The following is a 21,267-nucleotide window of genomic DNA, read 5'->3' as shown; positions in this document are numbered from 1 at the left end:
GTTGCGTGCTTCGTCAGACTTGCGCTTGAGAGATCGACACTCGCGAAAACCTGCCTGGTGACATCGGGCGATGCGGTGCAGTAGAGCTTCGGATTTTCCCGCAACAGCTGACGAAAACGATACCATTTTGGTGCGGCATTTACCTGGAACACAGGCCACAAAATACGAAGCAAAGATCGTGTGCTAGATCTGGGATCTCCAAGTTGGGCTTCACTCTGATCGCGCAGTGAGCAACCTGCCGCTACAGAGACAGCGGACAGACAGCCAGGACGTTGGAGAGTGTTCTTTGGCACACGAGAGACCCTCTACCCATCGTACAGCTCTGTGCAACCGCGGAATATCACTCTTCGAGACCCAGTCCGTCCCGCAGCTCCACCAGATATACAGGTCATGCAGATGCGTTACACTACACCTACCACGGCCATCGACCAGCACAACAAGAAGTCGGTTATGGTACGGCTCGCTCCAGCCCTCCCTGTCTATATTCTAACTGTCCCGTCCATCACTACCGGCGCAAGCCACCCAGCCCCTCGTTTCCGCTACCCTCCTACCATCCCAAATCCCCTCTTTGTGTTCTCCGAGCCACTGTGCCCAACTCAACGCCACACAGCGCCCTAAACCTTCTCACGATTGCCGTTTCAAACTCAGCACCTCAGGGATCATCCATCCCCACTTTTTCACCGGCTGTATGACTGTTTGAGGTATGGCGGCGAGATGACGTGCATGAGAATTTGGTCTCGTGATTAGTGCATGAGCTAGGGAACGGTTGGGCTGAGAGAGTTTGGTGGCTTGGCGGGACGGGAAGGGGTGATTGGTGGAGGGTTTGATGATAGCGAGGGGTTGAAAGGGGAGTTCGGAGACAGCGAGATGTATGGAGGGTGAGAAGGGGAATCAATAGCGTAGTGGCTAGAGGTGGTCTGGTCATTGTGGGAGGGGGAATGGGTTTAACAGTCCATTTGAACTATGTAGTAGATGAGTAACTACATGTGAAAACTCGCTGCACTGACTAGGTTGAAGCTACAAGACAAATGCCTGGGATGGCGAGACTTCATTTCATGCTATGTTTCCACAGAACGTCTTTCTTCTTCATACGATGCAGGTCCAATGTGTTCCATCTTCTCCAATGTCCAGACGCTAGACGACTGTCGAAACGAATATGTGAAAAGACTGCCTAAACGGCATCGGGACGACAAAGTCGAGTAGGAGATTTCGGATACATGGCTGAGATGAATGCTGCCAGATATCTAAGTATACTTGGCAGTCACTGATCCGTACCGGATACCATTGACCAAGACAGAGTACTCAAGAGACGACTGGACTGACAACTCAATGTCGTAATTGAGCTTGTAGTACATGACGCCAGCGGGACTGTAATCACGCCTGAATGCGCTCTGGGGAACACTGCTCAGGTCGACATGGAGAGTTGCTACGGTGTACACATCCTGGTTCTTGTCAGTATAGTCGGAATTTCACATCCCGCACGTAAACCGACCTTATCCTTGGAGCGTAGAGGAGCCCTATCCGTATCTGACGCGATCAAATCGATGCTGGCCGAAGGCCTATCTAGAGACCAGAAACGATGGAACATTTCGATCTTGGCATAAGTGTCGGTGTTGGTAGAGAGATTCTGACCCTTCTTGAGCATCCAGTCGACCTGAGCATCAGCCCACTTCGTGCCCGTAAACGAACAGATGTAGCTATCAGTCTCCCGATGCTTGGTGGGGCGGAAGGGATAACTACAAGCGGTCCCGTAATGCCTACGGCACTTACGATTCTTGATCTGCGCGCGACCACCTCCTTCGAGACCCTTCACGACAGCACCGCGAACGATGGAGGACCAAGCGTTTGGAGGCCGGATTGCTTGCAGGCCGTGGCCTTCTGCAAATGTCTGGATCTTATCAAACATGTATGGCGACTCGGCAAGGCCGCCGACCAACACAATGTAGTTGATCTGTACCTTGCCACTGAGGCGTGCTTGCTTCATTTGCTCCAACAAGAGCTCATAGGTGCGGCGAAGGGAAAACCCGAACATATCCTCCATATCGTTGCTGATAGCTTTAGTATGCATTGGGTTTGGGGAAACAGAACACTTACGGTGTAATCAGGATCTCGCCATCGATAATGCCTCTAACTGAATCCTCCTCAATGGCGCTCAAAGGAGGCGGAAGACGTATGTAGTTCTTCTGCTTTCCTGAGAAGCCGCCCTTGGCTCCTAGAACGAAATCTTGAAGCATCTTGCCCAACTTCACAGGCATAGATGTGTGTGGAAGCTCTTCGCTCCTGCTGCCAGAGATCTTTGCGAAATCGACCGTGCCTAGACGGCGCTCTAGCCAATGAATGAAAGCGCGATCAACAAAGGTACCTCCGCATTTATCACCTCCGCCGACAGTAGCTTCTTCAAGGATGGTCGGTTCAAGTTCAGCAACACGGTATGAGATCAGGTCCACAGTACCACCTCCCATATCACAAACGATGAATCCATCCCCGATCGCGAAGTGCTTGTCTTGAATGCCACCACGCAGCGACTGAATTGTATAAATTGCGGCGGCTTCTGGCTCAGTGATGGTGACTACCCTCTTCAGCTGCGGAAATCCGTAGTTGTTAAAACCAGCTTGACGGACCGCCTCTAGCGTACGGTCTTTGGCAGCATCAGACCATACAGCCGGAACGGTCACCACCAATGTGATGGGAAGGGTCCTCCACAGCTCTGTACCATAGCGTCGGTCGAGATTCTTGACTAGGTGTACCTTCACTTCTGCAAGAAAGTCGGAAACAACTTGTACGGCTGAGTCCTGGGCACTGTTGGCGTTCGATAGCTTGGTTGAATCTTCAAGCTGTTGAGTGTCGAGCTCAAGCTTGGTCCAGATATGACGCTGCACGTTCGGGGGAATGAGGGCGCCGTACATGATACCATCTTCTGTATATGAGATCTCGCTCGGGACTTGGTCCTTGGTACCGACTATGGTATGGCAAGAGGGCCAGTCTTGAATGACTTCGATGATCTTTTCGGCTACGCTTGTGTCGGAGGTTTCACAGAAGGCGACACCTGTGTTGTCAGTCCCAATCTAGATTATAAAAAACGGTAACACAGAACTTACCAGTAAAGGTGCAGCCGTAGTCAAGACCGATCACCAGCCTGCTACCCATCATGGTGGATGAACGACTGTTCGCGTATGCAAGAAGAATGATTTCGTTCTCGTGTAAAGGTTGGTGTGTTTGTGCAGAACGATCGTAAAGATAATAGCAACGAACAGCTGAAATTTTCCGGCTCAAAGTGAAGGTGAAGGTGAGCGTAACAGAAGAGCGCTTCCGTTTGTTGCGCTGATACACCGCTAAGGAGACCCTCCTGCGATCGTACGCTTGCGACCTACCCTACACCTATATCAAACGTTGCTCAACATCACTGCTTGTCTTCGCACACTTAAAGAGATGGTGAGAGGAGATTCGGCAACCACAGCAGCAGTAAGTGACCGAAGCTCTTCTCAACTCCGCTTGCTTACAAACCGCTTTCAGAATGCCGCAGTTATGGGCAACGTCGTGTCTTTCCTATCACCCCAGAACGATAGCCGTCCCGAAAGCGATAGCAACAACAGACACGACATGGGCACACAAGCGGTAGACAGGCTGATGGCAGCTAGAAACAAAACGGAGATCGCTGTCACTATCGACCGTAAATTCGATGGGCATGAACGACCGCTACGAGAGCAGCTAGAACAACAGAACGACATGTTCCAGAACTTGCATTTGAAGTACGAAAGCATCAAAGAAGCATACAAGAAGATGCGCGATGAGCGTAGTGAGCTTCGAGAGCAGATTGAAAACCTTCATCAGCATCTACAAGCCCTCGAAATAGAAAGCCACTACACTACCACCCGATATAACTATCTCGTCGAGAAGGTTGTTTTACCATATGCGGAGTGTCGAAATCTTCAATGGGACGAGCAGACCGCAGAGACAATCGACATCGTCGTGGACCCTCTAATCGCAGATGCTCTGCAGGCTGATAGCCTGCGTGAACAAAAGGCCGCATTGCAGAGAGAGCTGCTTGCTGGAGTCGAAAAGGGAGAAGTGACGACTGACGAGCACTTCGCGCAAGAATACCGCAACCTTGCCGGTCTTATCAAAACGTCGAGCCGTAGCATTCGTCTCGAACCCGACGTTGATGTGATCGGAGCTCTTGGTTCTGTCGTCCTACTGAAAAACGTCGCAAGAGGGGAGCGGATGAGTCGTGTCCAGAAGAAATACACGATAGAAGCATGGACTTGGTCAGTCTTGCTCGGTCTTGTCTTCCGAGACCCTTTCATTATGTTTGGGACCATGACTGAAATATTAAGGAGTCTCTGGTCAGTATTGTTCGATAGACTTCCCGACCACGACTGGCCGGCTCCGTCCGTACTCTGCGAGACATGGCGCTACACCACGATGGAGAGGCTGGTGGGCGGTATTGTCGATCCGAAAATCATCACACAACGAATGATGAAGGAGAAGTACCAACCCTTGGAGCAGAGTCTGATAAATGCTCGAGACAATGTCGTCGAAGTCATGAACATAGGCCTGGCAGCGGTTTCCTCCCAGATCGATGTCTCTGAGCTCCATCAGATCGTGGATAAGGCCTTTGAATTGACTATGCACATGTCGTTCCAGCGCGCCCGCTTTCAAGTTACCTACCCCAGAATCGGCGACGAGTTCAACCCACAGTCGATGAAGTCCATCCCGGGCTCCGACGGAGAAGAATTAAACGAAGGAATCGTCGCTTTAGTCGTCAATCCGGGCCTGACCAAATGGGGCGATGCGCACGGCAAGAACCTCGACCACCGTTACGACATCGTCGCATCTCTAGTCCAACTCGAAGCAGTCGGTGAGAACGATGTGGACACAGCATACGATTACACTAACTCTCTGCCCCGTAACTTCGAAATTGCTGTGCCTCCTCAGGAGGACATGAAAGCTCGCAGGCCCTATCATGAGAGCCAGTGTTGACAGGGATCAAGAGATCCACGACACGAGAAGTTACTGACTTCTAGAGCTTAAAGAAGTGGTCGAAGGACAGCGGGTTGTCGAGTTTAGAATGGAACAGGAGTGGCGGATGTACTGGAGAAGCACATGCATACTTGTACGACTCTGCACCGTTTCTAAGGAGTCATTCCGTCATTCCGTTCTCAGCTCTAGATAACTAATACAGAAACTCATCTGAGACAATCATCATGATGCTGTGCGGCTATGATGATGACGTGTATGCACGCGTTGAGAGCATATTTCAAGAGAATAAAGTGCAAGTTAATGCCTTATTGTCTCGCGGACAAACAAACTAAAAATGGACGAAGTGACCAGTGTCTTCTGATGCCGATGACATTAGATATAGGAGACGAGTCGCGATCGGAATCGAGATGAGAGTGAATGTTCACGTCAGAGGCGCGTCCGAGCGAGGCCATTTCCGCGGCTAGCGCAGAACGCGTCGAGCCCGTCCTCCATACTGCACCACCACGAGCTGTGCAAGCACCCGTACTCACGCATGCCAATTGCCCTTCTGCCCTACTCTTTATTTTAATCACGTCTTGTATTATTCTCCCCACAAATGCTGAGCATACAATAAGCTTCACACCGCCCCACCAGCCCCTCTCAAATCCCCCGACGCGTCTTTCCGCGCGTTTTCCCTACACCTGCACGCAGGGCAAACCACTTTACCGCCACCGCCATGTACCTCCCGCGAAACCTGATAGCCCACCTATACCAGAACCTCATAAAACGCACACATGCCGCCGCACCGCCAGTTTTGCTCCTCGTCGCCCTCGAACCAGACGCGCTTTGTGCCTGCCGAATACTCACCGCGTTACTGAAGCGCGATTACATACCCCACAAGATACAACCCATAGCCGGATATGGCGACCTCTCACGAGCGGCAGAAGACCTGGTACGGCCCATGCGGACAACAGACGGTGGAAGCGGAGGCGTGGTCATATGCTTAGGTGTGGGAGGCATGGTGGACATGGAAGAGATACTGGGTCTGGATGTGGATGAAAATGGAGAGGGTGGAACGGGCGACGTAGAAGTTTGGCTCTTGGATGCGAGGCGGCCGTGGAATCTTACCAACGTCTTTGCCGCGCCCATAAGTCAGGACCCCGCAACGGGAGAGTTTGTGCGGAGACAAGCGGGGGTGGACAAGGGCAAGATCCTACACTCGTACCAGTCGTCAAGAGGTGGAATCATAGTCTTTGACGACGGCGATATCGAAGAAGAGCTGCAGGCGGAGCGTGAAGCATATGCCGGTCTTGAAGAGATGCCAGAGGTGGGAGAGGAAGACGACATTAGCGATGACTCGGACGATCAGGATGATGAGGAACCGGCGTCTGGACAAGCACCAAAGAAGAGGAAGTCATGGGGCGAGGAGGACGACTCTGAGGATGAGATGACAGACGATGAGCGACCAGCACAAAGGCGGAGGAGTAATTCAGTGGGTCTATTCATTGTTCAGAAGGAGGAGCATGCTAACAGTAACTAGGGAGGCTCAATTCCATCGTCACCCGAACCGAGACGGCGAAGAGGATTACTGGTAGCGAATCAAATAGGCGGCTCCTCCGATTTCTCTCGATCAGATTCCCGCAGCCGCTCTGCATCCCCCTCGGTAGCCGCACCGAAGGAGAAGTCGTTGAAGAGTCTACGAAGGCAGCTGATCAAGAAGCGGAACAAGTACGCCTCCACCCTCGACAAATACTACGGGCTCGGCACCTCCTACTCAGACCCTGTCTCTTCCCTCGTATACAATCTGGCATCAGAACTCGGCCGCGAAGACAACGACCTGCTATGGAACGCCATCGTTGGTGTCAGCAGTCTGGAGCTATACGGACGGACAGGAAGCGGTGTTGGCCTCAATCCTCTCTCAGCACAAGGCGGTTCAGCTGGATGGAACGGGAACCGAGGAGAGAATATCCGCTCTGTCTTGCGAGACGAAGTGCGACGATTAAACCCTGTCACAGACGCCTCAAGTGTATCTCGTAATGCAACATTGGGCGAGGTATGGGGTGTGATCCCCACAAGTGCTCTTTCCGCAACAGACAAGTCTATCCGCCTCTCTCCCGAACCACGATTCCTCCTCCTTCGGCACTGGTCTCTTTACGAGAGCATGCTCCACTCGCCCTACCTTTCCGCGAAACTACACATCTGGAGCGACGCAGGACAAAAGCGACTTGCCAAGCTTCTTGCGAAGATGGGCGTCTCGCTCACTGAGTGCAAGCAAAGATATACACACATGGACATGGAGCTCAAGCGTGGCCTCCGAGAACGCCTCCTGAAGTTCGCTCCGCAATACGGTCTCGACGGCCTCGTGCCGCCAAAGTCAAGCACAGGCGACCCGAAGGACGGCTGGGGATTTGTACGCTGCTGGGGGTGGAAAGCATGTCTCTCCGCCATCGACGCTGGTGTCGTCCTGGGTGCCATCCTCGAAGTCGGCGACGCAAAGAACCTCAACCAATCGGCCTTGGACAGCTCGAACTTTGTCGGAGCCAACGACCACACTGAGATGACATCGACTCAAGAACAACAAGACCTTGCCCAGGAACACATCACAAGCCGCTTCTGGACGGCATACGATGCCTTGGGCGACATAGACAAGCTCGTCGAACACATTAGCACAGCTCAACACCTCCACCGTGCCATCCTCCGTACAGGAACCGCCCTGATTGAGAAGAGGCAGATTCGCCACCTTCGCGCCTTCCGCATGGCCGTTGTGAAAGAAGGCCCTGATGTACGACTCTTCACTCACCCTGGTGCCCTTACTAAGCTCGCTCTCTGGATTGCCGAAGCTATCGTCGAACTCAACGGCACAAAAGGCAAGAACAAAGGCAGTGAGCTCGTCATGGCTGGCCTGGATGACTCGCGAGGTCTGTACGTCGTCGTTGGTCTCGGAGGAGGTGGTGCCACCGAGTCAGCAAAGTCGCGTCTCCAGAAACGCGAAGCGAAACTCAAAGCGAAGGAAGCGAGACAGCTTGAAAAGGCCGAGGCAAGGGAAAAACGACGCAAAGCACGTGTTGCACGGAACCTCGCTGCTGGCCTTGAAGAAGATGAAGTGGCAGATGACAGTGAATCCGAGGAGGAGGAAGACGACTCCTCGGACAACGATTCTGACGATTCAGAAGATGAAGATGACAATAGAGGATCGGGAATGAACAGATTCGGCAACGCGTTCCAAGAAGTCGTTAGAGAGACAGGCGCCAGAGTGCGCATGGACAGTTTCGAAGCGTGTGTGATTGAGATTAAGAAAGAAGATTTGAGTGGATTCTTGGAGAAGCTGAGCCAAAAGGCCGTTGTTGGGTAGACGTGCACCGTCCTCCACGTAGAGAGATTTCTTTGTGTTACTGTTCTGGCGACGATATGGGTTTGGCACAGAGGCAAGATACCACTTTGAAGGCATCAAGGTTGGGGTTTCGGGCACAGCGTTTGCATGCATGACATGGCATTTTTGGGTGGGAATATCCATGTAAGTTTATTTATTGATTGGAGGCATATTCGTAGGCAGGGTGAAATGTACAAGCGATGACCTTTAGAAAGTACTTAGCATAGCAAGCAAATCGTATTCATGCATAACAAGTCCAATTTCAACCGACTGGAAGAAAGGAAAGTGGTATCTTTAGTACTAAAGCACAAGCAAAACCAACACACCGCTCCCGCCAGCTACTGTCATCGCCCCTGAAAACTACTTGGTATACGACCGGTCTTTCCTGCCTATGATCAACTCTTCGCCATCCTCGCCGTCGTCCCAGCTTCCCTCTCCGCTACTCCTCCTCTTCCTCGTCCTTTGCTTGACACCGTCCGTCAACCTCCTCTTCACCTCGTCCAGATTGCCATCAATGGTACTGAAAGGCTTGAGCTGGAAGCCGCTCAAGTTCGCACTGCTGCTATTCCTGCTGCGGCTCTTCTTTGGCGTCTGTGGTCTACTAGAAAAGAAGTCCTGGTTGGCAAGATCGTGGAACGACTCGTTGCGCGGTATCTCGTTGATGGAACCAGGCGAAGCAGGGTAATCGTATGTCTCGATGTCTTGGCCTGCTTCTGTCTTCGCGTCCTCGTCTGACTTTTGCGGCGGTGTACGGTCGTGCTCCTGCTTGACAAAAGGATCCTCGACGATACGCTTCGAGTGGAAGTCCTCGTACATCTCCGGTCCGAGTTCGTTGATAATGTCGTTGACACGCTGGGCTAGATTCTCGCGTCGCTCCTGTAGCTTGACGAGTTCGCTGTTGGAGAAGGGGTTCATCATCTTCCAGAGGGGGCCCAGTGACTTCAAAATGTCCATGGCGACCTCACCGAATCGGAGAGCGCCATATGTAAGGGTAATATAGACAACGAGTTGAGGAAGAATGAGCCAACGCTTCTGGATGCCGGCAGGAAGGTAACCGTTGCAGTTGTTGTAGGAGTACCAATAGAGTCCTAGGCAAACGTACCAAAGGTAGGCTGCTGGGGCGGCGGCCATAGCGACGAGAAGCTTCCATGTGGCCATGACATCTCTGGCTTGAACCTTGACGTTCGATGCGGCGAGTGCCTCTTTCGCCTTCTTGATCGAGACGACCTTGGTGACGATAAAGACCAAACTGAAGAGTAGCGTTCCAGGAAGGACGAGCATACTCAGGAAGAGGAGCTTTCCAAGACGGTAGAAGAAAAGCCCAAATGCTGTAATAGGATGCATCTTCGCATACTGCACTTGGTGATCCCGGAGGCCGAGCGCCTTAAGCTTGCCGTTGTACGTGGTGACCTCTTTCTTGAGCTCGACAATGCGAGGGTCGTCTTTGTAGCGTTCGTAACCTTGGACAAGGCGGCGGTTAAGCTCGACAATCCTAGGAAGAGGGAGCTTGGTGCCTTTGGAGTTGTAGAGGCGGCGTACAGCTTGAATGACCTGAGAAGAGTCAGTATCGATAGAGCATATGGGAGCGTATTGAACGCACCATAAGAGTATCGTAATCTGGTGTCGTAACGGTAACAGAGATGAGTCCTTGGCGAATGGTCTCCAACATCTCGCCGATGGCCTCACGTCTTCCGGGTCCATCAAACTTCTGAGCTAGCTCAGGCGGCACGTGGATTGGCGTACCAAACTCGATGACAGCCCTTGATCGAAACTTGTGGGCGTGGAAGTAGTTCATGCCGACAGGAATAATGTTCAAGTTGCAGTCTGGCTTCGTTGCAACTGTACCGAGCGCCATGATAGCAACACCAGCTGAGGTTTATCAGTACGCAATCCACTACCATTGTTGGATTACTCACCTTTCAGAGGTAGGAGATCTGTGCGGTCATGGCTACCACCCTCAGGGAAGATACCGATGCTTCCACCGTGATGGAGAACCGCATGAACCGCGTCGTAAACCTCGGTTTGATCGAGCTTGGGCGCGACCTGGAAGGAAGTTCCCTCGTAACCATCAGCAATACCCTTCTTTGCATCAGCACCGCCAACAAATGTGCCGTCCTTGGTCATGTCATTTCGCCCAGTCATCTGCTGCATGGCAACACCTCCCTTGAAGCCACGCTTCAGTCTGATCTCTTCGGGGCCTTTGATCTCGAGTATCTCAGCGGTCGCCGCCTTATTATCTACTTTGGGCAGGACGATCGAGCCGCCGACTTGGAACTTTGGATCTTCGAAGTTGGTGCCTACACCGCGAACAAGGGCTGGATCGTTGATGGGATCGGGAAGGTATACTTTGCCCTCTGCAGGCTTCGTCATATCCATGGCTCTTCCTACAGGCACGACACCTGTCAAACCTGCCATTGCACCCACAAACTTGCGCTTCATCGACTTATCGGCGATTAAGAACTGGATTCGGCGGTCGGATTCTTTCTTGACGACTCGCATCAACATGAGGGGGTCAACAAACTGCCATCCGTTAGCATGCTCCTTTGCGCGACACGATAGCATTGTGCCTCACCTGGTTCGCATGCGGGGCGCACACGAAAATGACCGGTCCCTCCTTTGGCACCTTCCAACTACTCCTGGGATGCACTTCTCGGAAGAAGAGCTCCACCAGGATCGAAAACGTCCACAAGAAGGCGTCGTAGACATATTTGTTCATGACGGCGAGCTTCTTGCCCTTCGCATCTCTCTTCTGGGTTGCCATGGCGGCTGCCTAGACCACGAGTATGCTACCAGCGGCCGTGAGAGAGGTGGTATGCGCCACCGAAAGAGCAAGGTTGGTGTAGCCTCCTATGGCTGTGTGCGATTGTATGTGGGTTCCGGGGTGATAGCGATAGCGAACGAGGGGCGACGGGGGTTGGATGTGCGCACTGCAAATCACAGTCGCTGACGATGAAGCTGCGTTGAGAGCTGCAAGGTTCACGTTGGTTAGCATGCAGGTGCAGACTGAGACATGTTGTCACGCACCTTCACGTTCTAGCACTTTCTCTACAGATGTCGCGTGTAGAAGAACATCAGGCCACAGTAACTTCCGATCCTGCGCGGACACGTGAATAGCCGATACCCGATCAGCACGCTTTGTTGCTGAGGATGACAAGCTTTCAACAGCGCGTATCCGGAACGCTATTTCGTTGTTGAGCTCGGATATGTGGAGGGTTGCAGATATCGGCTGGGGTAGTGGGATGGTTCCTATGTCATCGCACGTTAATTGTTGGCGGCCTTCCCTAGTGGGGTAGTCGCCTGCGCCCATCGCCGAAAATGTCACCCCCGGAGACATGCCAGACCGATGAAGCGATTTGACAGTGCGTACTTTGCAATTCTTCAAATTTGCCATCATATCACGCAAATGCTCAAGCGGGTACTACAATAGTCACGTGTGCATTCTGCCAGATAAAAGGACCAATATACATTTTGTAAGATGCCGTCAAGCGGCCCGGGAATATGGTGGTCTATAAAACAAGAAGGGTATATGTACAAGAAAGAAGAAGAGGATGTGAGGCAATGTGCGCACTGGTGCTTACACCATTGCGAAGGCCATTGCGGCCACTACGGCAGCCAAAACCGAGCTGCTGGTGAGCATAGAGCCAGCGCCGAGGAACTCCGCTGGGGATGTCGAGCTGGGCAAGCTGCTGTTAGCAGGCGGCGCCGAGATCAATGTCGTAGAGACGGGCGGTACGACAGGAGCAGGAGAAGAGTCCACCAAGAGACCTGAAGTCGTAGATGCTGCCGGAACGTATACAGTCTCAGTCACACTAGGTGTGCAGCTGCTTGTTGAGGAGGCGCGCGAGATAGTCACAGTCCTGGTCACGTTGCGCACGCAGCTAGTAGTCGCGGCAGCGTTAGACTGACCAGCAGGCTTGTCTGAGGAGGATGGCTGAGAGCTCGCAGCCGATGTGCTTGTAACAACGACTACCGAAGAAACCACCACGGTCGAAGCAGGTGCTTGAACTGCTTCGGGAATCTTCGATGAGACCAATTCGGGAGCCTCGCTAGACGGCGCCTCGCTGGATGGGATCTTGCTCGACGAAGGGGCCTCGACAACTACGCTGGATACAGGGGCAGCTTCGCTAGTAGCAGGTACCTGGCTGGAGACAGGAGTAGCGGATGAAGGGGCTGGTGTCGAGCTGGACTCGGGGGTAGCGCTAGTCAATGGCTTCGGCGCGCTGTTGTTCTTCGCAGGAAGAGTACCTTTCTGGATCATCAGAAGAGCCTGGGTGACTTCCAAGGCTGACAGCTGTTGACCGACACCAGAGGTTCCGTCCCAGCTTCCAGTGTACCACTTGCTACCGCATGTAGCGCCATCAGGGCCGCCAGAGCAGGATTTGGCAGCACCGACCGCAGAAGCCTTCAGGAATGGAACAATCTTTTCCTTGGTAAAGGGGGCTACCATTGCAGTCTTGGCAATGAAGCGCGAGAGGTATGCCTTGAAGGACTGTTGATCGAGATTGCAGGGGCGGTTGTTCTCGCCTGTCTCGCAAGCCCACTCGTACATGATGTCCGTGGCGTTCTCAAAGGGTCGGAAGAACAGCAACTCGGCGTGGTCCAGGAAGCCCGATGTACGCTCCTTCCAGGTGTCGTCGCCATTGGTGTAGTCGTACATGAAGGCTGATCCGTGAAGGAACATGGCGTTGTTGTAAGTCCACTGAGTCTCGTCTGCGACCTTGGCGCAGTTGGTCTTGTCGTCTGTCCCGTCAAACACCTCGTACTTGTCGGTAATGAGTCCGACCTTCTTTGTCCAGTCGTAGATCTTCACAGCCCAGTCGGCGTACTTTTGCTCGCCAGTGTAGCGGGCAAGGCGTGCACCGAGAGCGAAAGCGCATCCGTTGGAGATGGAGTTCTTGTAGTTGTAACCGTATGCGTTTTCGGGGTAGATCTGCCACTTGAGGCCTCCGTCGCAGGAAGTCTCGTCCCAGCGGCCAACAATGTTCTCGAAGGCGTTTGTTGCGACCTCGAGGTAGCTCGCGGGCGCCTGAGCGGGATCAGGGAACTGATACTCGAGCGCACTCATAACGGCAAGCGCCCAGAAAGCCTGGTCATCGTTGCCAGTTTGGCTCTTGCGGTAAGACAGGATGAAGTCGTTGTCGGGGCCATAGTTGGCAGTCAGGGCCTGCTGGAGGGTCTTGACGTGCGAATCGTCTCCCGAAAACTGGCTGTACTCTATCATGCCACCCCATGCCGCACCGCCTTCCCACCAGTAGTGGGGTTGGGGCCAGATGCCTATATCTTCCTTGGCTACACCTGTGGCGTTGCCCTGGTACATCGACATCAGACCGTACGCATACTGCCGAGTAGCGCTGAGAATGGACGCTATTCAAGTCAGCTCCGGAATTGTAATCAGGAAAAATATCCTCACCCTCATCCTCCGGGTCAAGCTTGACACCGCCGGCGGTTGCAGTCAGAGTAGCAAGGAGCGCAGCTCCAGTAGTAAAGTACTTCATGTTGGTTGAGAAACGAATGGGTAGAGTTCAAAAGAAGGTAAGCGACTACAAGTCGAAAGAGAGAAAGGAAGGAAAGTAACGATTGTATACACCGCAGCTGCAGGCAGAATGTGAAGTGAGAGAAAAGCAGCCATAGTGAAGGACGGGGCTAGGCATTATCTACAGATCTGACTCGCGTGGACCCATTTCTTCGGTGAATGAAGTCGGGGGAGGAGCGCGCGGGTGAGAGCAGGGATTGGGTAAGCGGGCGTTTCGAAACGCAGGAACAGAATTGGTCGTGGCCAATGGCTGGCTAGCACGCATGTTTCAGCACGGCGGCTGGTTGCTTTTCTGGCCTTTGATCTTTTTGGCGCCTCTGGATATTGTCTGGGCGCCTTACCCTTCATATTTGGACTCGGTCGATCCCTTGTGCTTGCTGGCCGTGCAGCCCAGGTGCTTTTGCTGTCGCTGTTTAGTCGCTAAGAAAAGACACGTCGCTTACCGTACTCTCACGACGAACGTCACAGCTAATCGCACCAGCATGCACTACCATAGAAGATCAGCTAGACGCGTACTTGTACCTGCATAGCTAGGGGATGATGCGGGGCTCTCGTGGTGCCAAGACCGTGGAGATCGTCACAGGCAAAAGCAGCAGAAGAGATTGTTGAAGATGCAGGTCAAATTACAGACCCATGGTGTCGTTCGAGAGGCGCAGTCTAGCCAAACCTCGCTCAGGATATGCCTCGGCCCGTTTAGCAATCATGCGCTGAGGCGTCTTGTCCCAGGTCTACCCAGAACGCCCCGAATGTGAATAGCACGCGAAAAGAACACAGCCACACAGTTTACACCCCCACAAGCCTCTTCTCCTTCTTGTCCTTCTCTGATTCCCGTATCGCGGCCATCTCCTCCTTGGTCATATTGTAGGATCCAGTGACTTGGTTGAATGGGTTGTCGGGGTGCTTCTCAAACTCCTTGCGGATCTGGTCGATCTTCTGCTGTCGTCGCAGACCCTTCTCGTCCTTCATCTCCTCCAGTCTTCGCTCCTCGAACGCAGCGTATGCAGCCTTGAATCGCCTCTCCGGGTGGCGATCCACCTTGTCTTGACTGTTGCCTGTGATGTCCAGAGCGTCGAGGGCGTTATCGATACCGGTGGCATTGAGAGCGCCAGGCTTCGCGTCGAAAGAGCCGAGCGCCGAGTCAATGCCGCGGGGCTTCTTCTCGGCTTTGGGGTTCTTGCCCTTGGGCTTTGAGGGTAGAGAAGCTTCTTCTTCGCGGAGCAGCGCCTCCTTCTCAGCCTTCTTACGGGCTGCTTCAGCGGCCTTTTCTGCTGCTGCCTCGCTGCGATCTGTTAGCTACTGCGCAGGTAGAGACAAAGGTGCAGCCTACGCCTTCGCATTCGACTTTGCGCCCTTGCTCCATTCCTCTGCCTCTGCCTTCTCAGCTTGTTGATTCTTGGCAGCCTGCTTCGATGCGGCAGCGTCAGCCTTGCGTGCTTGTCCTTGTGCTTTCTTCGAGTTCTCGCCACCGCCAGCAGCGCCCTTTTTCGCCATTGTGTGGTAAGGTTACGAAGGCGTGTATGCGTTTAATTTGTATGGGTGTAGCGCGAAGGTTCCGACCTGTGTTGTGCAGTTCAAAAGTGAGTCAAAGTTTGGTAGAATGCGGCCTGTGACAGCGGCCTGCGGGCAGCGGGGCAATGGCGTCAGACCACACCAACACCCGGGCACACGTGAATGACTAAGCAACCATACACCGCTCAGAGCGTTGCTTGCGAACAGATCCGTTTATTCACCCACCAAGTCTGCAATGGCCTGCGTGTACCAAGGACCCGTACAGAATCCTCTCCTTTCCAGTATCTTTGTGTTGCTCGCATTACCGGGAGTGAGCTGCTTTGCAGTACAAACAGCAATGTAGGGCAGTAAGCTTGTCAACGCGACACCGGAATGATCTCTAGTCGTCAGAAAGTATGTAGAGCGTCGTAAACCCTGGTTCGATGTTAAGACCTTGACTGGATATCTGCATTCACGCTGGCTCTGGAGTAATGCGGGCACTGTGGCGAAATGGAATACATAGCTGCGGAGGCGACATTGCTTCGACTGCATGGATAGCGGTTAGTTGGAATGCGAATGCCAGATTCGCTGACTGCATCGAACACCCCAAAAATATACAGGCAATAGATGCACACAGGGTAGATGACGTATTACTGATTGACAAACTATGAGAACAAAACGAAACTCGCCGATGTTTATGCCATCGTTGAGATTATGAAAGGAATGTATTAATACAATGAACCGAAACAAAGGTGTGGGAAGCGGACGCAAGGTCGCTATCTGAAGACCGACCGAAGCCAGTATCATGACCAGCACGAAGCTAGTATAAGGACCAGCCAAAGCCAGTATTGCGACCAGCACGAAGCCAGTATAAGGACCGACCGAAGCCAGTATTGCGACCAGCACGAAGCCAGTATAAGGACCGGCCGAAGCCAGTATCTTGGACCGGCCGAAGCCAGTATCTTGGACCGGCCGAAGCCAGTATCTTGGACCGGCCGAAGCCAGTATCTTGGACCGGCCGAAGCCAGTATCATGACCAGCACGAAGCTAGTATAAGGACCGGCCGAAGCCAGTATTGCGACCAGCACGAAGCCAGTATCAGGACCGGCCGAAGCCAGTATTGCGACCAGCACGAAGCTAGTATCTATTGGTCTCGTATATTCTTCAAGAAGGTAGCCACCATATCCTTATCGGACATCTCTTGAGCTTCATCGGCCTCGAGAGGTTCCTCGACGATGAACAGGAGTCGGTGACGATACGGGGCAGGAGCGCCCGATTTCACCGGTACAAATTCGCCTTCTTCCCGTTGCGCGGTAGCGTCGCGAGCGGCCCATTCATTCTCTACCCGAGCAGCGTGAGCTTGCTTCTGCTTCTCTTGTTCTTGTTTTGCAAGTTCGAATCGATGCGTTGCTTTTTGGAATTCTTTTGTCAGCTTCGGGTGCAGAGCCTCATAAAATTTCGACTTCTCCACGACCTTGGAATTCATCCATAAAGGCGACTCTTCGTTGATTGTGTTACGCCAACAGGTCTTCTGGTCCTGATTCGTGTAAGAAGCAGTGACGACTTGATCCGCCATGGTAGTGGCAATGATCGTGGCCAAGGCATCTTCTTCGTGTTCAGAGCCTTCGACGTTGTTCTGGCGGCGGATTTGAGTGATTGTTCCCTCATACAGGCCATAAGCGCGCGAGTTACGACGGATAGCTGTCTCTCGCTCCTGCATCCACACTCGGAACTTTTCCGCCAGTCGTTCCTCCGTTCTACGGATGGCATCATCTCTCGTATGGGCGACTTCTTTCAAGAATGCTTCCATGAATTTTTCCATTTCCAGGTCGCGCTTCTTGGACATCTCTTCTTGTCCCGCTTTCATGCCCTCCTGGTACCTTTGTTGGAGCCATTGCTTTGACGTCTTTTTGTTCGCATTCCTTTCGCCGAAGTGATAGCCTCTCAAGTATTGCTCTACGGCGGTGAATCTCTTGCCTACAGCCAAGCCTCGCTCGTAGCCTTGATCTATCAAGTCGCTCCTGACAGCCTGGACAGTGGCGAGTTCCTTTTTCTCTTTCGAGGCATTGCGTTCGAGATCGAATTCTTCCCTCTCGCGATTGAGCTCCTGGCGCTTCTGATTTTGCGACGCTTGCCATCTTGTTCGCTCTTCCATCATGTCCGTCTCTAGTTCAGCCATGACGTCCTTTCGAAGGCACTTTTTGATGGCGTCATTTTCAAGAACATCGTCACGTAGCGCGTTGAGGTTCTTCTTCGTCTCAATTACCTCATTACGAAGGTGCTCCATTGCCACTTCGTAATCGGCTTGCTCGCTTTGTTGCGCAAGTCGGTCTAGTTTGACGGCCCGTTCGCGTTTAGCAACAGCTTTCTTGCGCTTTCGAAGCTTCACGTCTTCGATTTGTTGAGTGTTGTAGATTGGAAGTGCGACAGTTTCGGTGACGTGGATAGAGTAAGACCAGTAACGCTTCGCCTTCCTCTGGGCCATGTTGCGTTCCCATTCAGCCCTGATTCTGAACGCCTCTTCTTCTTTCAGCTCCGCACGACAACGCGCGTACTGTTTCGCCATTGATCTTATTATTTGACGAAGATACGCGGGGTTGTCTGCCATTTCCGGGTCAATTTCGCTCTCAGCGTCTTCGGGGTATTCTTGGAACCTCTTCGGGAGCCAAGTTTTTGGCACCGGCGCATCCTCTTCGTCGATTTTTTCCCATGAATCCTTGATTGCGACTTGTTCCTCTATCTTCATCTTCCACACGTGTTCCGGACCCGGATCCATGAATCGGGGCGGATTTATCTCCGCAGTGGCTTGTTTCTCAATGGCCTTCGCTCCCTTTTTTATGAACACTACTTTTCCACTCTTGTCTTGCGCACGAAGCCCTGCATCTCTCGTCTCTGGCTCGCGGGTATTAAGCTCGTTCTTGTTGGTTTCGTATTGCTCCGCGTCGTTGAGCGAGTCGGATTCGTAGTCGGATTGGTGGTCGGATTGGTATGTGTCGTCCAGGCTTTCCTGGCGAGTAAATTCAAAAGCTGTGTATCTTTGCCTTCGATTTGGAGCCATTGTGATGTTGACTACCGAGCCAGCAAAGCTTGCGCGAGCGTAGATATTCGCAACCAGACGTAGCGGCTTGGCGCAAACGGAAAGGAGCATTCATCGCCCAAACAGGCTTATCCTAATGCGACGATTCACCTTGATCGTGAAAAACAGATACCTACGCATCGGGTTTACCAGGCTATTTAGTAGCCCCGATGAAATGCAGAAGAGGGACAGCTATGGGCACGCAAGTTCAAGGAAAGGGAAGGGATAGTCCCGAAATCGTTTGCTAAGTAACTAGGAGAATGCGAAGACTACCTGACCAATATGCTCCCTTCCTATCGCTATCAGATAACTAATGCCACGACTGGCGCACCAGTATTCAAACAGGCATGCAGCAGTATCTGGACTGCAGAGCAGTATAAGGAACTAGAACGAGTCTAGTATAATGACCGCAGAGCGGTATAAGGACCAGCAGAGCTAGTATCAGGACCATAAAAGGGTATGACGACCAGCAGAGCTAGCATGAGGACCATAAAAGGGTATCGTGAACCGCAATGCAGTATGTCTATCGAAAGCTCAATATATACTCTAACAGAGTTGGAACGCCAAGTCTAAGCTGACAGTCAGCATTTTCAATCGGTTGCTCAAAAACACGGAGGCTTACGACGCAGTCATAGTTCTGGTGACGATAGGCGGCGGGCGGCGATCTTGGCCTTGGCCTGTGCTAATCTCCGAGATACCATCGCATCGGTAACTGCTGGTGACGATGGGTGGCGGAGTGCAGCGATCTTAGCGTGGACATCTGCTAATATCCGAGATACCATCGCATCGGTATCTGCTTTTAGTGTAGGGTCCTTTTCAAGGGCGGGATGATTGGTGACTGTCTTTATTGCGGCATGCAATCGCTCATGTGCTTTGTCCACTTCCTCAAGGGGTATCGTGGTTTCTTCGATATGGGCGATGAGAGAACGCAGTGTCTTGATCTCTTCTTTCTTTTTTCGAATTGCCTCTGCGAGTTGGTCGGCGTCTTGCGTACAAGGTATCGTACGGCGGCGTTTGCGGCTTTTGATATTCTTCGTATACTGGCAGGTCTTCCATATCGCGGGCCATGTTGCGATCGAATTCGCCGCGCAATCGAAATCCCATAGCGAGAGCCCACAACCTCTTTGCATCCTTCGCGCTCATGTCTTCTGTGTTAGCCGAGCTGACATTGCACCCAGCAGGTGTAACACCCATTCCTGTTCCAGTGTTGTAGTATGCCTGAGCGCTTCGTGAGAGCAGCTCTTCCCCAATCTGACACTCCTCGTAGCAGACACAGAAGGCGACTACATGTGTCACCAATTGAAAGCCTTGGTCTGGGTAGAGATACTGGAAGATATTGCGCAGTAGTCCAGAGAACCAACTCTGACTGCGGTCTCCGTTGTAGCTCGAGATTCGATGGCTGGCACTTTTCGCATAGCCGACATATTTGAGTTTCCAAGGTAATGGTAAGTCGTCCATTATTCCTCCAGCATCAGACAACAATGCATCCAAAGCAGTGCAGAACGTTATGATCTTGGCTGCACGTTGCCAACGGCCTTCGAGGAAAAAGTGGTAACCTTGTTTGATGTCATCTTCCGCGCTGTCACTCTGCCAACACAGCCGGTCGATCTCTGCATTTTGTCCTGCAAATTCATCGTCGCCGCTCACGTATTCCCGTAGTAGTTGTATGGCACGTCTGGCCTCGGCATGCGTTGGTGACGTTTGGTCTTTGTTAACTAATTCGCGGACATATATGCACGGCGCAAATGCCTGGTTATACCTCTGTACCCACTCGGTGTCCATGTCACCCCCAGGTGATGTGTACAGGCGTCGTAGTGAGTCGTTCGTGTTTATGTTTGGGGCGATTCCCTCGGCATACAGACACTTTAACACATCCAGTTCTGAGCTTGCCAGTAGTAGCAATCCATATCTTCTCCAGATCTTTAGTTGGCTCAGTGTCTTTGTTGGGCTCATGAAGGGATGGTTCTCATCCCGTGCATCCTTGTAAGCTAGGTCAATCACCGAGGCGTATCCGTAATTGTTCAACATGTTGCGATATTCTGTGTTATATGGACGCACTTCCGCTTTTGCTGCCTCGGTTGCATCGTCATCGAGGGGAAGTGTAATTGGAGCGTGTTTCCTCATGCTTTCCCGAGTCGGTATACCGAGAGCTCGCATCTCTGTATTGCTGATTGGCTTGCGTTTTGTCTGGGTGTCTGGCGGAGGTGAAGAACTCGGTGGTATGTAGGCATCTTTGGTCACATCGGACTTCTTCCTCCTAGTACAGATGTCAATACAAGTTCTCCCCAGATCGGAAGGCACCAAGCATACTTGGCAGGTTTTGGCGCTGCAGCGATTTGAGAGACGGGTTCGAAAGCAGATTGAAAACCTGCAGGGTGTTTGCTTCCGTTGTTGGAAAGGTTGGAGTGGTTGGAATTGGAACTAGATCGGCCGTATTTTATCGGCGGAGCCATGGTGTTCTAGTGAAGAAGTGAGAGCAGCAGTCCACAATATAGACTTGTGGACGCTAGGTCATGGTGAGGTCCAACGATGGCAGCCACGATCAGAGGCCGCGACTGCCTCAACGACGGTCATATTGTATCGAGCGCGGAACACCACACATGGCGAAACGCGGATATTCATGCCACATGCAACACTATGCAAGAGACTAGTTAGAGGAAGCTGCAGCAATACTGTAAGCATCCATCGGTGTCTGTATTAGTAACGTGTTCAAGTACGATGGTGCAAATTCCATGCAGTGGAGTTTCTATCAAGTACATCCTTAACGAAAACCTTCAATTAAGCAATCTATTTGATGATGATCAAGACACCAGCTTGTAATCAAGCAGTGTCAAGAATAGA

General features: G+C 52.3%; 7 protein-coding genes across 7 annotated transcripts; 2 read left to right on the top strand and 5 right to left on the bottom strand.

The window, feature by feature from the left end:
• Window positions 1–1,244: 1,244 nt before the first annotated feature.
• On the bottom strand, window positions 1,245–3,150 carry GT037_006595 (uncharacterized protein; the record flags this gene model as incomplete). The annotated part of the gene is made up of 4 exons (XM_038931642.1): window positions 1,245–1,442; window positions 1,493–2,048; window positions 2,095–3,046; window positions 3,099–3,150. The coding sequence occupies 4 exons, from the start codon at window positions 3,148–3,150 to the stop codon at window positions 1,245–1,247; spliced, it is 1,758 nt and encodes a 585-aa protein (XP_038786139.1).
• A 279-nt stretch (window positions 3,151–3,429) lies between these two features.
• GT037_006594 (uncharacterized protein) lies at window positions 3,430–5,031 on the top strand (the record flags this gene model as incomplete). The annotated part of the gene is made up of 3 exons (XM_038931641.1): window positions 3,430–3,462; window positions 3,514–4,973; window positions 5,025–5,031. 3 exons carry the CDS (start codon window positions 3,430–3,432, stop codon window positions 5,029–5,031), a joined length of 1,500 nt encoding a protein of 499 aa, XP_038786138.1.
• Window positions 5,032–5,695: 664 nt separating this feature from the next.
• On the top strand, window positions 5,696–8,311 carry GT037_006593 (cdc45-like protein; the record flags this gene model as incomplete). The annotated part of the gene is made up of 2 exons (XM_038931640.1): window positions 5,696–6,451; window positions 6,500–8,311. 2 exons carry the CDS (start codon window positions 5,696–5,698, stop codon window positions 8,309–8,311), a joined length of 2,568 nt encoding a protein of 855 aa, XP_038786137.1.
• A 378-nt stretch (window positions 8,312–8,689) lies between these two features.
• Window positions 8,690–13,824, bottom strand: GT037_006592 (ctr1 suppressor protein; the record flags this gene model as incomplete). Its single annotated transcript, XM_038931639.1, has 7 exons — window positions 8,690–9,880; window positions 9,930–10,198; window positions 10,246–10,849; window positions 10,902–11,099; window positions 11,151–11,256; window positions 11,908–13,693; window positions 13,740–13,824. The coding sequence occupies 7 exons, from the start codon at window positions 13,822–13,824 to the stop codon at window positions 8,690–8,692; spliced, it is 4,239 nt and encodes a 1,412-aa protein (XP_038786136.1).
• A 661-nt stretch (window positions 13,825–14,485) lies between these two features.
• On the bottom strand, window positions 14,486–15,353 carry GT037_006591 (uncharacterized protein; the record flags this gene model as incomplete). The annotated part of the gene is made up of 3 exons (XM_038931638.1): window positions 14,486–14,590; window positions 14,652–15,141; window positions 15,190–15,353. The coding sequence occupies 3 exons, from the start codon at window positions 15,351–15,353 to the stop codon at window positions 14,486–14,488; spliced, it is 759 nt and encodes a 252-aa protein (XP_038786135.1).
• Window positions 15,354–16,494: 1,141 nt separating this feature from the next.
• On the bottom strand, window positions 16,495–18,408 carry GT037_006590 (uncharacterized protein; the record flags this gene model as incomplete). Its single annotated transcript, XM_038931637.1, has 1 exon — window positions 16,495–18,408. The coding sequence occupies one exon, from the start codon at window positions 18,406–18,408 to the stop codon at window positions 16,495–16,497; it is 1,914 nt and encodes a 637-aa protein (XP_038786134.1).
• Window positions 18,409–19,311: 903 nt separating this feature from the next.
• Window positions 19,312–20,879, bottom strand: GT037_006589 (uncharacterized protein; the record flags this gene model as incomplete). The annotated part of the gene is made up of 2 exons (XM_038931636.1): window positions 19,312–20,683; window positions 20,737–20,879. 2 exons carry the CDS (start codon window positions 20,877–20,879, stop codon window positions 19,312–19,314), a joined length of 1,515 nt encoding a protein of 504 aa, XP_038786133.1.
• Window positions 20,880–21,267: the final 388 nt, after the last annotated feature.

This window comes from Alternaria burnsii (assembly GCF_013036055.1).
Source record: "Alternaria burnsii strain CBS107.38 chromosome Unknown 752, whole genome shotgun sequence".
In the NCBI taxonomy this organism is placed as follows: Eukaryota; Fungi; Ascomycota; class Dothideomycetes; order Pleosporales; family Pleosporaceae; genus Alternaria; species Alternaria burnsii.
Note: the sequence above shows the minus strand (reverse complement) of the source record. Positions and strands in the feature narration are given on the sequence as shown.